Raw genomic sequence first — 17,246 nt, forward strand, 5'->3', positions numbered from 1 at the left:
GGACTCCTCTAATAACATTAGTCTACGATGAGCAGTGTCCATTGATTACCACTCTCTGTCTTCTCCCCCTCAACCACCCCTTTATCCATAGCAACAATTTGCCTCCAATGCCACACTCTCCAATTTGTGCAGCAGTCCTCCATGTGCAACAGTATCAAAGAGATGTGGCATATGCAACAAGTAACGACCATCCCGATCATCGTGTCAACCACAGGTATGGTGCCAAAGGCCCTGCATAATAGCCTATCAGCAATAGGTCTCCCAAGGAACTCCAGAAAGTCGCAATCCTGAACACCTGTAGGATTGTCAGAGAGTTCCTTGACCAACAGTAACATCAGACATAACAACAACCACCCTGTGTACTCGGTAGCAATACCCGTTACGAGATGGAACTCCAAATCAGGGAGAAATAATATAAGTGCAGCAATAATAATAATAATAATAAATACTGTATCCGTAATGAATACAGGTAAAAAGAGAGTAATTTTGATATTTTTTCGATCACAGATGGCGCTACTAAGAAAACGTGGTTTGTTAATCTTTGTTTTGGGGAAGTGTACAGTGACTTCCTTGGTTAGTGATGGTTGTTTGGTGATTTGGGTTTCGTTTTCTATTAATTTTTGTGGTTGCAATTAATCAGAACACGCCACATAATTAAGCAAGCTGTTTTTCCTTTTATCACCATTTATTATTAAAAAATATGTTACTTAACAATTTTACTTTATCGAAAATCATGGAAACTCGATTTATTTAAATTAGTATCATTAAAATATCTACAGGAAATATATATCAAAGAATGACCTTTCTCAAATGGCCTCTTTTAACATTTCCCAGGCCATTGATGGAAAACATTGTCATAAAACTTCTTCTACATCTCTGCTAAGTGATAGCGAACTATATTTGTTTTCATTACTCCACAGAGAGCCATTTCAAGTGCCAACGGAAGAGAAGGTGCGTATAATATGTAGAAGCTAAAAAATCCTGAATATAACTCGACTATAAAATATATGGCTCATAGAATTTCGAATAAAGGTCGTGTAGTATATAAAAATAATAACAATCGCTGTCGATATGTTTTGAATCCTGATATGGGCATGAATATTCGAGAAACCTGCATACCCCCAGGGGCTCACATCTGGTGAGCATGGGCTTGGCACACCCAGGGTCCTGAGCTGGATATCATCATTCTTCTTTTTCTTGGTGATTCCCTTTTACTGCTGACTCTCAGTCTCAGGGTAATTCAGAATATTTTTTTTTTGGCTGGTGCAGCATAAGCCTCAGGCTTCCTTGCACATATGGTACAAGGAAGCCTGATTATTATTATTATTAATAATAATAATTTCTAGGTGATAGCTTTATAAAGTTTCCTTTAAAAAAATCCTCAATGTTATTATATGGATTTCATGTAATTTAGGAATCAGTGATTAAATAACTATGAATGCTGTCTAGAAGAGTGTTAGTGAGTACATTATTATTTAAAATTTCAACCCAGGGCAAGTTTTTTATGGCATACTGTCAATTATTTTATGGCTTGAGTTTCCTTGGTATTATTGATAACAGTTCTGGACAGGCTTACTCAGAGATTTAGAGAGGCTTGGCCACTTCCAGCCCCTAGTCTTAATAAAACAAATGAAGTTGCATAAAAACATAATAGGTAGTTTCTATGCAAATTCAGTAATTATAATGGAAAAACAGATTGAAATACTACTTAGGCACCCTTTGAGCTTCAGGCTCAAACCAAATGGTTCTCATTATCCCCCCCCCACCACCACCACCACTCCCACTTGAACCTTGTTCTGGGGTAATGTACTTGTTACATCAAGATTGAACCAGTATACATGAAAGTTACCATCTTTTAGTTGTTATTGCTGCTCCAGTATATCTATTTAACTGTTATAACAGCAGTTAGAGAGTTATAATGAAGTTAGGTTTTTTCAGCCATGATGGCCATGCTTATAAATAGGAACTTTCCTTTTTTTTTATCTAGGTTCTTATTTTATGTTTTTTTTTCTTTCAAAGTGAGCTAAGTCATTAGCTCACTTTGAGTCACCATTTGGAAGAAAATGAATTCATGGCTCTTCACTTAGGAATGACATTTGTTTTTGATAAGTCAGCTGCAAGCGACTCTATGAATCTATTTTTTTTTCTTTTGGGAAAGTTTCTTAAAGTTGAAGTGTTAATTGCATGTACAAAGCTTGTACTGAGTTGAGTTGTATGATATGCAAGAATTTCCCATTGAATGCAAGATGTTAAGCGTGTCAAGTCTCCACTCAAAATTTAAATTATACCTTGTATGTGTTAGTACATATTTACAAATTGTCATTTGTTTTTACTTGAAAAATGAAGAAACACATTTACTTGAAAAATACATGCCAAAGCCTGTTTTTTAAACGGTTACGAATTCTCTCTCTCTCACTTTTTTTTTTTTTTAAGACTTACTCACTTGAAAATCTGTAGATTGCAATTAATGCTATTATAAGCAAGTTTATACAGTATGAGCCAAAACAAAAAAAAACTTTCCTCTTCATCCCCTGTAATAAGTTGTCCAATTCCTTTTTAAATTTATTCAAAAAATCTCAGTCTGAGTAAGACTTTGCTTTTTTACCCTGCTCTGTTGTCTTGTTACAAATTAAATTATAATTTTTATATGAATCTGATTTGCTTATCACTGTAATTGTTCGATGCTGCCTTTTTGTGTTTTATCAAGTTCACTGAATTTCTTTCCATCCACCTTTGCTTCCTCGTTGTGTGGTACATCCTTAATAGGCAGTGCAGTTGTGGTTTTGATGAGTCTTGAAAGCACCCCATGTTTCAACTGTATTCTCTCTCATTATATATATTTTGTCCCAATTGATTGAATCTAAGAAGCTTCTTAGTCCACAGTAATCCTCTTCCTTGAAATTAAAACTTTTACCATTGACTACCGAAATGTCATTTGTCATTGTCTACTTAGAGGCACAATAGTAAACTGACCATTAATGGTTCCTGTACCATCATATTTCTAATATTACCTGGATTCATAGTGTTGATCGGATCCGAGATGCTCACACCACTTGTATTCTCCCTGAAAATTTGATACAGATAACAGGCCTGTTGATTCAAAATATTTACCCCACAGGTCGAGTTTACAGTCCATATTCAAAAGTCAGATCGCATATAGGAATATTTCATCTGCATATTGAGATGACTTCTGATAACAAGCTATGATTGATTTTAAGTAATTTTTTTTATCCTTCTTGCTTTGTTCTACTATTTAATAGAATTGATAAAGAATTGAATGATTTAATTTCTTTTTGTAATGAATTTGTGCTAATTCATTACAAAATCTGGTTCTTTATAACAGATCATTGAATATTTTTTTATTTTTCAGTATGGAAAATGCCGCCTAATCACAGATTTTGAAAAATTGAAGAAAATTGGTGAAGGAGCATATGGTGTAGTATGTAAGTTTAAAATCTTATGACTGATCATTTACAAGGGTGAACACCCTGTGGACATGTAACCTCATACTCATGGGTGCCTGCTTCACACCTATGCACGTAACTTATACCCTTCTAGACAATGGCTTTCCCGGGGTATCTCCCTAAGAGAAAAATAAATTTATATTAATAACAACTAGGGGGCTTCACTCCTTACTCACTTTGCTCGCCAACCCCCGTGCACACTTTTCTACATAAAATGTAGAGATATGACGGAGTAAGTCAAATCTTTTCTATGAAAAAGACACACATGTCGAATCGCACTGACGTTTTTCCTCCCCCTCTTTATTCCCATCCTTCAGCTATCTCCCTCACTCATGTTTTTTTTTTTTTTTTCTCTCTTTTGTTCTCCATCAGGAAAGGTGCCTCTGTAGTCAGATGGGCAGGAGCAACAGTGCATAGCACACGCTTCTTGATTAGACCGGGGTTCAAGCCCGTGACCACCAAGTACGGAGGATGCGGAAAGGTTAGAGAATGACCACCACACATCCCCGGAGCAATATGGCCTTAGTTGCTAATGCTCCTAAAAACCAAACAACAACAACAACCGTCAGGAAGCTCAGGCGACCCCTGATGGAGATCAGCCAACAGCCTGGCTCACCTCCCAGTGGTGGTGGTGGGCAACGTGGAGTCCCACTAGGGCAGTGGTTTTCAACCGGGGTGCTGCAGCAACATACAGGGGTGCCATGTAATTTGGGTTTAAGTTGCTTAAACTTATTATTATTTTTTAATTTATATGTTTATTTCATTATAAAAAGGTGTACAGTATCTTTTTATGTGGTGATCTATAATTGACGAAAATTTATTTTGTCTTTGGTTTCTTAGTACTTCTATATAAAGAATAAAATTATATACTATATATATAATTTATATTATGAAATGTAATTTTTATAATTATATTATTGTAATAAATATCATATAACATATATATTTTTTAATATTATATATATATATATACACACATACACAGAGAGAGAGAATCGGATCAAACAGGCAGAAAATTGAGTAGGGGTGCTGCAAAATAAAATAAAGAGCCCCTAGTGCAGTTGAAAACCACTGCACTAGGGGCTCTGTGGCTAAGGAGTCAGCACAAACAACTTCTGTTGTTTGTGCTGACTCCTTACACTAAATTACACATGCAACACACACAACACTTTTTTGTGGCTTTTACAGTGGTTCTGTATTCATCACAAGAGTACTGATGGCGCAGATTTGGGAAACCACAGCTGGTGCCTTACCCAAAAACTATTCCACTATGATCAGGAAACGATTTATGTAATTATTTACCTGTGCATTTGTAGTGACGTAATTGCCCACCCACTTGTATCACGTGACCTGCATCCCTCTTCTCTCATTGGCTACCCCAGCTGACCACGTGGCATTCTCAAAGTGGAATAAATATCACTGTGTAATTATTTACATGCTTTTACTTAGGTCACTTAGGAAAAAACCTATTGCTTTGGGTTCCACGATGCAGGAGAAATATTGTTGCATTCGAAAGAGCAGGACTAAGCTATTTAAAAACTATACAAATATTTATAAAATACTAAACTATTTACAAATATACAAACTATATCGGGTCCCTTCATCAGCTGACATTACAATGGAACATCAAATGATGACACGGTCATGTATTACAGAGTGAAGCACATGCACGAGGTTGGTAAATGTTATGGAGGCGGTTGTCTTTCAATGGAAGACAACAGTGTAATTATTTACCTGCACATTTGTAGCGATGTAATTGCCCTGCCCTCTTCTCCCATTGGCTTGAATAAATATCACTAGGAGGAAAAGTTTTTTAATGTACAGAGAGATAATAAAAATACTTTGTATTTGGAATAAATCAGTCAACCAGTATTACTACAAATGATATAGCCAATCCAGAAACAAATATATATATATAACAAAAGCAAGCTGATACAAAATATTTTGGGATGGAAACTGTTATAACAAAATGTATGAATTACCAGTGACAATGGGAATAGTGTTGAGAGATCTATCCCTGTGACGTGAATGTGTTTGCATGTTTATGAAATTGGCACAGGCTTACAAACACAATCAAGTCTAGTTTTGTTTTATAGTTCAATGAAAAGTATTGCAACATTAAAAAGTATAAAATCATTCCAAGTAATACTGCAAATGCTAATTAGAATATTCACCTCTATTGACACTAAAAATATTGTAGGCCTGGAAATGTCCAATCCAAAACTGATGATAAATGGCCCAACCAAAATTATTGCTTGTGGAAGTATTTCATCACCATAGCCCGAAGTCTCCTCCTAGAATATCCTGGCAGTTTCGTTTTATTAAAACTTCTGTGAAAATCTATAATTCTGATCTTAATATTTCAGCTGTTTCTGTTCAGTACAGTACCATTTCATGAGCAGAAAAAAACTTTTCTGCTCATGAAATGGTACTGTAGCATCTCTAATAGCCTCAACTTTGTAGGAAACTCCTTATCAGTTGACCTTTGCTCTTTGACCCCTCTTTTTGATACAAAAAATTAATAAATAAAAAAAATCCATAAATATTTCTACAACATCCATCCTGCTTCCATTTATTCACCAAAGTCATATTTTAAGATAAACATATGCATTATTTTGTCTTTGGTTTCAAGAAATAGTTTAACTACAGCACTTTAAAATTTTATTCTTAATTAAAAACAGCATTGTTGTTAGCCAAACAAAATTCCTGATTATCTTACTGCCAAATCTCAGGGTACTGAAACATGTGAAATCCAAGGTAACCAAAGCTCTGTGGAAAATTAACATGGAGTTGGTGCACAGAGCACTTTTTGAAGAAATGTGGTCTTAAAGAATTTTTTACAGCTATATTATTTCAGTTACAAAATGATGCAGGTTGAAAGTGAATACCATACCATACTGGAGAAATAATATAAGTTTTTTTGTTAATATACCTTAAATACACTATAGCACCTACCAGAGGGTTAATATATGCTTTTTATTATTGTTTCTATATGTGTAGAGAATATTTTGGTGATCATGATATAAAAGGTCATTCAAATAAAATAGGCTTTTGGAATAAATGATATGGATATCATGGAACAAATGACTGAATCACAGGATAGATAACATTACCTTCTAGGAATGGGTGTAATTATAGTGTTGAATATCCAGCATGAGGCAGGAACAGCGGTTGTAGTTTTTATACTATGGACAAAATGGAGACATTGAGATATATATTTTGATGTTAACATTCTGTTTTGATTGATATGGACTAGTACTCTGTGTACACTATCCAACAAGTGGCACAGTAGAGTAGCATGCAGTATTTTAGCTCTATGAACCCCTACCCCCATTTTGTTTATACTTTAGGTGAGGTTGTACTGTACTGCAGCATTGCATAAGTTATAACAGGCAACAAAGTCACTGGAAAGACCTGCAGTCCTTCCCATTGAGGAAGCCTCTCCCTTTCTTCGCCTCTATGCATTTTCTCTCTTGTTATTCACCATGCTCTGGTCAAGTTTATTTTATTATTTTTATTTTTATTTATTTTTTTTATTTTGTTTATATTTTTGTGGAAAAATCTTACTACTACTCCTCCTGTAACCATCTATCTTCTCTCCCCCTTATCAAAACTCTCTGTTCATATAGTATTATCATTAGTTTGTAATGGCATATTATATTTATCATCTAGCCTACATTGTGTTTAAAGTTATAGAACTGTTTGAACAGAGTATCAGTGTGAAATATATTTGTCACACTACAAAAGTCATGGTAAAACTGGTTTTCTATCTGTAATGCTCCTAGGCAGCATTAAAGATTCAGCACATGGGCACACAAATTTATTTTTATTTTTTAAATTGGGAAACAAAGTAGTATTGGGCATATCAGACTTGATAAATGCACGAACCCAAGTTGCTGAAAATTGGGCAAATGATTGTAGCACAGGTAGCAACTTGTGTGACAGTTGAGATGACTTAAGAGTTGATATCTGCTTAAGATCATATACCAGCAGGACAGGTGGCTTGAAATAGAGCAGGAATGGCTGCATTTGAATGCTGCCATTCTGGGTCAGTTCCATGGTCATGTCAATGCTGTTAATTTAAAACACCATGAGATATGTTTTTCTTTTGTTAATTAGATAAAATATATTTATTTGTATACTATTCATAATAAAGCTACCATTGCTTTAGTCTTATTCTTACTCACATAAAAAAATTATTGGGATGAAGAAACTGAACTTTGCTTTTTATTATAATATAACCATTAATTTTAACTTCCATTAATTTTGAAGTGAGGAGAAATTACACAGATGGTAGGGAAATAGCTAGAAAAGTTTGCCCACCATTGTGTACACTTTTCTGTCTACTTCCCTACGATAGAGTTTATTTTTTTAATTAAAAGAAAGAAAAGTGCAATCAACTGTCAAGTATTATCTGTGAATGTTTTATCACAATTTCAATATTCTATATAAAAAAAAAAGAAAAAAAAGAATGTCAATGTGTGCAATATTTTCATTTCCTAAAGGAAATAAAAATAATTTTATTTTTACATAAATAGTAATGACTTTACTGTTTCTCTAAAATATATGTATTCCTGTAAAATTCTATTTCAGGAAATATTCAAGTTTTTGGCTGAACAGAATAATACTTTACAATTAAGATAAATAAAATACTTTTCAATATGCTGTATGATTAGTAATTGTCATTATAATATATATTATTATAATAATAATAAAATTATTATGATTTCAGACAAAGGAAGGGATGTCAGAACCAAAGAGACTGTGGCTATGAAGAAAGTCAGGGTAGCAAATAGAAAAAATGGTAAAACATTATTCAGATTTTCATGGATCATTCAACATTATTCAGATTTTCATGGATCATTCAACATTATTCAGATTTTCGTGGTAAAACATTATTCAGATTTTTTTTCAGTGATCCCTCATTCATGGATCACTGAAAAAAAAATAATTTTCCCTTCTTTCTTTCTACATTTTCTTCCCATTAGGATAATATTTTTTTTGCATTATGTTAACACTATTTTGAATACAACTGAGAATTTTATTTCCCATGATACACTGTCTCAACTCTCTGACAAAAAAAAAAAAAGATTTAATTGGTTTGTTATATAAGCAAACTTTATTTTGAAATACAATAGAATTTTGTTAATACACTGGTGTGCAAAACTTAAGGACCAACACTATTTCTAAAAGTTACAATCACAAAATCTTTACTTAAGGTACTCTTTACTGATGAGAGTAGATTCAGTCTCAGCAGCGATTCTGGATGTCAGCTGATCTGGCAAGAGGTTGGCACATGGCATCACCCAGCAAACATCACCGAAAGGGATCGATATGGCAGTCAAGGTGTTCTCATCTGGGGAGGCATTATCTTGGATGGACATACACAACTCCAGATAGTGGAAGGTGGTACTGTAATTGGTGCACGCTACTGTACTGAGATAATCCTTCCCCATGTGCATCTGTTCTGAGCTGCCATTGGCCCTGAGTTCGTGTTTATGGATGATATTGCCACACCCCATCGCAATGCAGCTGTTGATATACTTTTGGAAAGTGAGGCCATTGTTCGTATGGATTGGCCTGCTCATTCCACCAATGTAAATCCCATTGAACACATATGAAATGCCTAGCAGCACGTCCACACCCACCAGAGAATGTTTACCAGCTGAAGATGGCACTGACAGAGGAGTGGACGACGTATCTAAATATGATCAATATTCCTAAACATTTGTTTTGGTGACAGCGATTACATTTATTTTTACCTTTAAACTGTAGGTAGTTGCAGTGCTAGCTGTAAGAGGTAATTTGCACAGTGTCTACTGATGGACTCGAGGCTCTGTTGTTATAATGAAATGAAGTAAATGAGATAAAATTTTAACTATTTACAGATATCAAGTATATAGTTGTGTAATTTTTACAGGAAATTTTTATATTTGATTTTGTATTTTATATATATTTTTTGCATTTTGCAGGCTACTGCATTAGTTGCTTTACCTATCATTTGACAAAGAATGTTTTTAGTTATTGTAAAACTGAAATCCAAAAAGTTTTATAACTAATTATATAGCTTTTTGATACCAATATCATAGGGTTTGCAACCTATTGTACCTTTGCAACTTTGAGCACCAAAGGTTGCACTCACGACCATCGCAGTGGCAACAATCCCTAAAATGCATAGGTAGTTGTAGAAAAGACAGACAGATGTGAATGTTTTAATTTAATTTCAGTGTGAAGATGTCTAAATGTATTTCAGAAATTCTCACTCACTCTGTGTGCATCAATTTTTACAAATTGAAATTTGTTGTTTTCATCCACATGGATCCCTTCCCCCAAATTTCAGGAATTCACTGTGGGCATGACTCCAGATTACAGTGAACATGAGCTAATGTTTGCACACAGTTGTAAATCTGGCATACCATCTTTGAAAAGTCTATGGTTGAAAATGTGATAATCTATTTAACTAGTATGTTTATCATGATTCTTGGGATGCACCATTCTCTGTTCATAATTTGGCATACTTAATTACTCTGAGATGACAAAATGCTCTTTGCACTGAGAAAGTACAATTGTTGCTGGAACAGTTATCATAGATGTATTTTAGTTCTTCTTTTTGCATTTTCAGTAAGATTGTCCTCCATTGGCAGGACATATAATGTGAGTATACTATCTTTCTAGTGTGACAACATTTGGCATAATAATGAGGGCTTCCATGGAAATCTTTGTACGACATTATCTCTCTCTTGTTACTTCACCCATTTCCTTAAGCTCCCTAAGCCAAGTTGGGGACGGGTCCCCTCAATCCATCATATAATGAATTATAGCCAGTCACTGAATATATCCTAAGATATTAATCTTTTCAACTCCTTGTCGTAATTAGCCTTCAGCTTTGGTTGATTTGAAGCAACAAAAAGGGTCCAAGGTGTCATTGAATCAGTCTGAATGAATATATGTGATTACTATCTTAATGTACAAGACAAGAAGGCTCTAAATTCTCTCCATTTAGAATTGACAATTCAGATTTGTTAGAAGGTGCATTTAGTTTATATTAGTTCATAAAAATGTAGTGAATAACAAAGATGATGGCAGCCACTGACCTCATACTGCAACAAAGAAGAGTGAAATAGAGGAAATTAGCCATATGAGAATAACCTTGAAAAATGCCAAAAAATACACAATTCCATTAATAAACGATATCCCCCACTCCTAAATTTGTTCAGATGATCCCTCTTAGTGTGCTTCTCACCTATGCTTACGATTCTCAAATCTACATCCACTAGGCAAAATTAGTATTAGCAATGGCAAATGATTCAAGAAAGTGAGCTTATACAGCATCAGCCAAGCAAAAACCATTTCCCCTATATCACCTGTCCAAAGTAGTAGTTAGGTGGTTTGAACAATTTTCTTGAAATTATTCAAACTACTCACATCCACAACACCAAATGAAAGTTTGTTCCAGTGATCAATTACCCACATACTGAAGGCAAATACAGTAAACCCCCGCTATTCGCGGGGGTTACGTTCCTGAGAAATGCCGCGAATACCGAAAACGCGAATACTGAGTTATGGCTCCCATAGTAATAAAGGGGTTCCGTTCCAAAGTATGAAATATATAAGAAAAACTAGTCTAAAATTTTGTCTGTGTAGGTATTATATGTACCTTCATAATATGACTATGTACATAGACAGTACATAGTGAAATGCAAGCATATGGCATCGAAATGAAAATAAGAAACAATTTAATATTAAATGTAATATTTATTAGAAATTTCAAACAAATCTTTCAAACCAGCGTCTTTGCTAGCTAAAACACCTATCCCGCCAGTGCTATCACCAGTTCCGCTAAAGTGTTGATAAAGGAGTTTTGCCTTTTCACGAATGATGAGTGAACTTAATGGAATTTTATTTTGAGTTCGGTCTTCTACCCACAAATTTAAAGCCTTTTCCATTTTTTCTAATTTAACATCACGAGTTACAGAACAAATTTTTGAAGCAATTGGCGCGTTTTCATGGACACTACGGCGGATTTTTTCTTCCTATTTCTTGATTGATCGTACCGTTGACTCATTGATTTTTATAATGTTTTGCCACTGAGGAGACACTTTCACCATTAGAAATTTTATCTAATAACTCAATTTTATTCGCTAATGTCATCACTTTCTTTGATATTTTCACATTTCTCTTGCTATTCGTAGTCATATTTTTGTAGGGGTTAGAAAGAACTTGTCCACAATAAAGTCACATTCTTCCGTTAACACACTCGAAAAAGTCTGTTTTACACTGCAAAATGGTAGATTTATTACTTTTGTAAGCATATCAATTTATAAATTTATTCAATTTATAAGCATATAAATTAAAAGCAAACGACGAAACCTTCCATAACAAGCGCATAACACATACTGAACAAGGATTAGCGAGAAACATTCACGCTCGTGATTTTGTCACCCCTGTCCCCATCCACTGAGCGCTGTTTTGACCAGGAAAGATCATTTTAGCCACGCCCATGTTTTTTTTTATGGCGGAAAATATTCACGGCGCTTTAAAATCGACATTTTTTAGGTTTCATTTTATATTAAATCGGCGATCGCGAATACGCGAAACCGCGAATACAGATACCGCGAATAGCGGGGGTTTACTGTATTTGCACATCTGTTTCTGCAACCATTCTTCCTCAATTGAAATTATACCCCCCCCCCCCCCCCCCGTGTGTGTGAGTGTGTGTGTGGTCTGAAGAAGCAGGATACCAACAGCATTGAACTTACTCAATTCATTCAAAGCCTTAAACACCCCAAATATATCTCACCTCAGTCAGATCTCCTCACAGGAGCCTAGTCATCAGATGCTGTAATTTTCAAAACTGAAGCTTTCTTGATAAAAGCAACCTTGTGTTCCCCTCACTAAGCTCATTCCTATTCTCTGCACCCATTCCAGCAGATTAACAGTCAACTTAAAACGAGGCTTCTGGACCTGTATGCAGTACTCAAGATGTGGCCTAACCACTGCCTTATACAATAAGATAATCACCTCCATATCTCTGCTGGAAAAATTCCTGTGTATCATTGAAAAACCACATAAGCTGTAATAGCAGCCTGTATGCACTGATTAGAGAACTTCATATCTTCCTCCACAGTTACCTGTAGGTTTGTTTCATTCTCCATTAACCTGAGTATAGTACTACACAAGTGGCATGTTAATCTGGGAAAAAGCACTTTTCATTTATCAGTGTTAAACTTAAATTGCCACTCCTTTGCCTAATTTATCTAGAACTTGTTGCAATAGAATACTCTAAAGTAAGCCAACCTGTTACCTGTAGACTTAGATATTACACCTGATATGTTTTCATTGATAAACACTGTGTTTATCATTGATAAACACAGAATATAACAGTGCACGCAACACTGAACCCTAAGAAACTCTGAATCTGATTGTATACTAATCATAGTATACAATCAGATAATACATTAGTCCACGAAGAGCAGTGCCCATTGATAACAACCCTGGTCTCTCCCACTGAACCATTCCTTTATTCATAGCAGTAACTTGCCTGTAATGCTACACTTCTTGAATTTGTAGAACAGTCTTTTATGTGGAATAGTGACAAAAGCTTTTCTGAAATCTAGGTATATGGTAAAAAAATTATTTTTTATTTATCCAGTTCCTTTGTTACTAATCATAGTATACAATCAGATTGGTCTGACCAGATTGTCCCTTAACAGAACCATGCTGTGACTGCAGTATAACTGCATTCTAGATGATCCTGCATTACTTTGTTAACCAATCACCTCATTTTTGCCCTTGGATCAGAATTAATCTAACAGGTTTGGAATAACTCATGTCACCCTTTGATTCCTCTTTGCAAATTGGGGAAATATTTGCATATCTTCAGGCCCTAGGGACCTCCTGAATCCAAGGATGATCTCATATTATGGTTAAAGGGTTGCATACCTCTTTTACTGCCTCTAATACAATACATACTTCTACTACAATTGGATAGATATCATCCACCTCAGGTGTCTTTTTTATGTTTTAGCTTCAACAATTCCTCTTCCACTTATCTATCAGTTATCACAAAATCATTTAGTTCCCTGTTAGAATTTGATACACATCTTGCATTTCTTCTTCCAGTCACATAGTTCCCTGAGGAGCTGTTGTGGCCACCAACAAATTCCTCAAACTGCATCGATCATATGCTATACAAGCGACATCGCAAAATGTCATGCTCAAAAGTTCACTGATCCCATCCTTCCTCTTAGTTGCAGGTCTTCCTTTAACAGCAGTGTTTGGAGCTGGTTTTGTTATGGTCTGTGGCATCAGATAATGTGGTGGTATGCCATTGTCTACCACATGGCCAATTTTGAAAGGGGCCGGCTTTAATCATAGGAAGAGTCATCATGCATCCCATGAAATGTTCTTGACAAGGAAAGGTGACTATAGCAGAACCCCACTTAATGCAGAAAACTGATTAAAACTGGTTTTCACTGGTTTCCAGAGGTCATTTATGTATATAAACGGATATATATATTATTCATTAGATTCGCAAGTAATTATTATATCTTCAGTCAAGAAATTTATTCATAAAGTGATGCTATTATCCCTCTTCTTCCTTCTTTGATGTCTAATTAATTAATGTCCAACTTTTCCAGTTAATTATGTTGATTATATTTTAAAATAATTTTCCCCCAAACCATAAAACATGCAATGTTTCCTTACCATAAACATATTTTCATGCTGATTCACACAGTCTTAACCCCCAATGAATACATTTCTTATGTTTTCAAATATTCGTTCCTGTATTTCAAATTTGCACTCCTTTCATATAGCATTAACCACTGCATAATCTTCTGTATTCTTCGAATGCGCTAACCATTAAATTGTTAATCTAAGATTAACAGTTTGTCTTTAACCTTAGAGGCCTAAATATATACCACACAGATATAACATATGTGTCTAATGAATCCTCTGTACCTCTTCTTCTGTATGTATTTTCAGTTTTTTATGCTTAAACCACCAAATTTTAATATAACTGAGAGCACATTTTAACACAGCTGCTACATTCGGCCCTAAAAACCTCATGTGTGAATGTGGGTGCAAGGCACCTATTCAATTTTTCAGCAATCTGAGCAGGATCATCAACATTTATGCCATTCATATCTCGCAGACCAATATGATTTGTCCCCTTCCTTCTGATGTTTACATAAGAAGTCTTTGCTGCTTTTCTTTGCATCCCTTGCCAAAACTTCTCAAAATTTGCCTTAGATTGCTTAAATTTCTTTGTATTGATGGTAGACTAGTTTGTAGTTCTATTATAGGTGTCTGTATCACCTGATAATTTATATTCTTCCCATATATTTTTTAGTTTATACAATTACTGCTCTGAATTCTTTCCATTTAGAATTTAGAATTAGTAACATCATTGGCCCTGCTGAATATAATTTAAAAATTGTCTGTGCTTGCCTTTATGAAAGCAGAGTCCTTCCCCTTGCACTTGACAAAGTGCAAAGGGAAAAGCTTTGCATTTTATAATTTTTTTTTTTTTTTTTTTTTTTTTTTATAAATTTAGGATTTCCCATTGCTGCTCTCAGAGAGATAAATTTCCTGTTACAGCTAAACCATCCCAATATTCTTAATTTAAAGGACGTTGTTTCTGGTAAAAGTTTAGAGAGGTATGCTTATATTTATTTTAAAAAAATTTTAATTAAAAGTTGCTTTGTATTAAATGTAAGGTATCTTTGTGTTAATTTTCATAGCTGAGTAGATTAGCCCATTACCTAATTTTTTTTTTTTGCCTACCCAAACATGAAAAATTTTCAAAAGCTGTATTACTCTGAACTGGTTTAGAAGAAGGCTGTGTAATTGCATATATTATCTCAGTAAACATTGTCCATGGAAATATCTGTTGAAAAGGGCATGGAGCAGAATCAAAATGTCTGTGTGACAGAGAATGGAATGAATTGGTGAGAAAGGGCTCATTTAGTACTGCTTTTCTACATGGAACTGAAAAAGGCTTTGGGGATACGATCACATAGTTATGAAGAGTATTTTATGATAGGATTTGAAATGTACATAGAATTAACAGAAGTTCAGGAAAAAATGTCGTGAGCAAAAGGGAAAACCTAGTTTTCCTATTGCTCACAGCTTTTCTCAGATGTCTCCTAGAGAGTATACCAATAGATTCATTCCAGTGGACTGTCTAGTTGCTTGTTTGCAAAAACAGTTCTAAAGCAGTTTTTGCAAACAAGAACCTCAAAACTCATCACTCATGGTGCATGACAGAAAACATGTGGAATGTTGGAGCTTTGCTCTGGAAACTAAACATGAGTTTTGCAAAGTCGTATTGCATTGGGTGGTGAAAGTTTTATACTACCTAGTGTTGCCTAGTGACTCAGAGAGGTGGCATTTCTCTGTGTGATGAGGATACCACACCTTGACCCCTGCTTACTTTTTTGCACCTGGTGGTCACATTTTGTATATTTGGTGTACTGTTAGTTGGTGTACTGTTTCTGACTTTGCACTTGGGATGGAAGTAGTATAACTATGGTTCCTAACATAATAATCGTTGTAAGGAGAAAACACAAATCTTCAATAGGGTTGAAGGAAGCATTGTGAAGTTGTTTAAGATAAAATTTATTTGGAGTAAAATAGGGCAGCATCTTATCACCTCTTCTCTTTTATAATATTCACCTTATCACCATTTAATAAAAGAATGTGAGTTACTCACAAATTTTAATGTAAGAGATGTAAAAATGGGATCATCATTATATGCAGATAACATTGTGTTAAATAGTAGCCTTCAAGGTCTTAAAGAGTTTCTGAATATATTATGAATTTGAAAATTAGTTATTGAATGTCAAGGTTAAGGAAAATTTAGATTGTAGGCTAAATAACAAAAATTGAAACAAGTTAGTAAATTTGCTTATTTAGGAATAATCTTTAACGAAGACAGGTGACTGGATGAAAAAAAAAAAAAAAAAAACAATAGGAAGTCAGTTAAATTCATTTGGAGCAAAAGAGAAATTAGCCAGATTTCCAAAATTTTCTGTTTATAACAGATAATTTTGTCATCTGGCTAATTTCCCAGTAATATGCGAAGTCACATTACTGAGAAATTTACCAGATGGCAAATCCACATTACCTATGGAGCTCACAGGCAATTGATCAAAAATTAGTAATGAGTTGTCTGCAATTCTGCCCAGACACGATAGGAGGGAGTATATGATGAGAGCCTTGTCGATCAATTCGGCCCTGGAAAGATTGTGCAAGGCTCAAGGGGTAAAATTTTTTTCAGCCTGGACTGTACTTGTTAACAGGAGAGATTGCTTCTACAGGGATGGGATACACTTAAATAGAAAGGGTGCAAGAATATTTGCTGATGCTATCGAGGCAGTGTTACGTGGGTCGGAAAACTGCTAGCTTGGAGGGAGACAAAGACCAATAGATTGACAGTAGCCACTGGCAGAGGTGAAAGAGATTCTTGCACTGCTTCTATTAGAATGAGCAGAAGCCTGAAAAACAAGATGCATGGTATTTCAGAGACTGCTGGGAGCCATTGCGGTACAAGTAAACACATGGGTTGTGTTAGGGTAGCTAAGAATAGAAACAGGTGCAGGTATACTTGCGTGTACACCAATGCTAGGAGTTTAGTAAATAAATTTTATGAATTTGAGGTATTGCTCAAAACATCAAAGGCAGATATTGTTGGGATATCAGAGACGTGGTGTCACACAGATATAAGGGATGCAGAACTGCAATTTGGGGAGTACAACGTCTACAGAAAGGATAGACAGG

At 35.0% G+C, this 17,246-nt stretch overlaps 1 protein-coding gene across 1 annotated transcript in view; it reads left to right on the forward strand.

Annotated features, from left to right (window-relative positions):
- The first annotated feature begins 806 nt into the window (after positions 1–806).
- LOC150082472 (cyclin-dependent kinase 10-like) overlaps positions 807–17,246 on the forward strand; it is a 92,048-nt gene continuing 75,608 nt past the window's right edge. The window contains exons 1-4 of the mRNA XM_090378637.1: positions 807–951; positions 3,371–3,443; positions 8,197–8,268; positions 15,022–15,124. Coding sequence (XP_090234763.1) covers positions 811–951; positions 3,371–3,443; positions 8,197–8,268; positions 15,022–15,124 — 389 coding nt within the window. The 5' untranslated portion in view covers positions 807–810. The remainder of the gene's footprint in view (positions 952–3,370; positions 3,444–8,196; positions 8,269–15,021; positions 15,125–17,246) is intronic.

This window comes from Mastigoproctus giganteus, chromosome 7 (genome assembly GCF_048544385.1).
Source record: "Mastigoproctus giganteus isolate SK-2022 chromosome 7, ASM4854438v1, whole genome shotgun sequence".
NCBI classification, from domain to species: Eukaryota; Metazoa; Arthropoda; class Arachnida; order Uropygi; family Thelyphonidae; genus Mastigoproctus; species Mastigoproctus giganteus.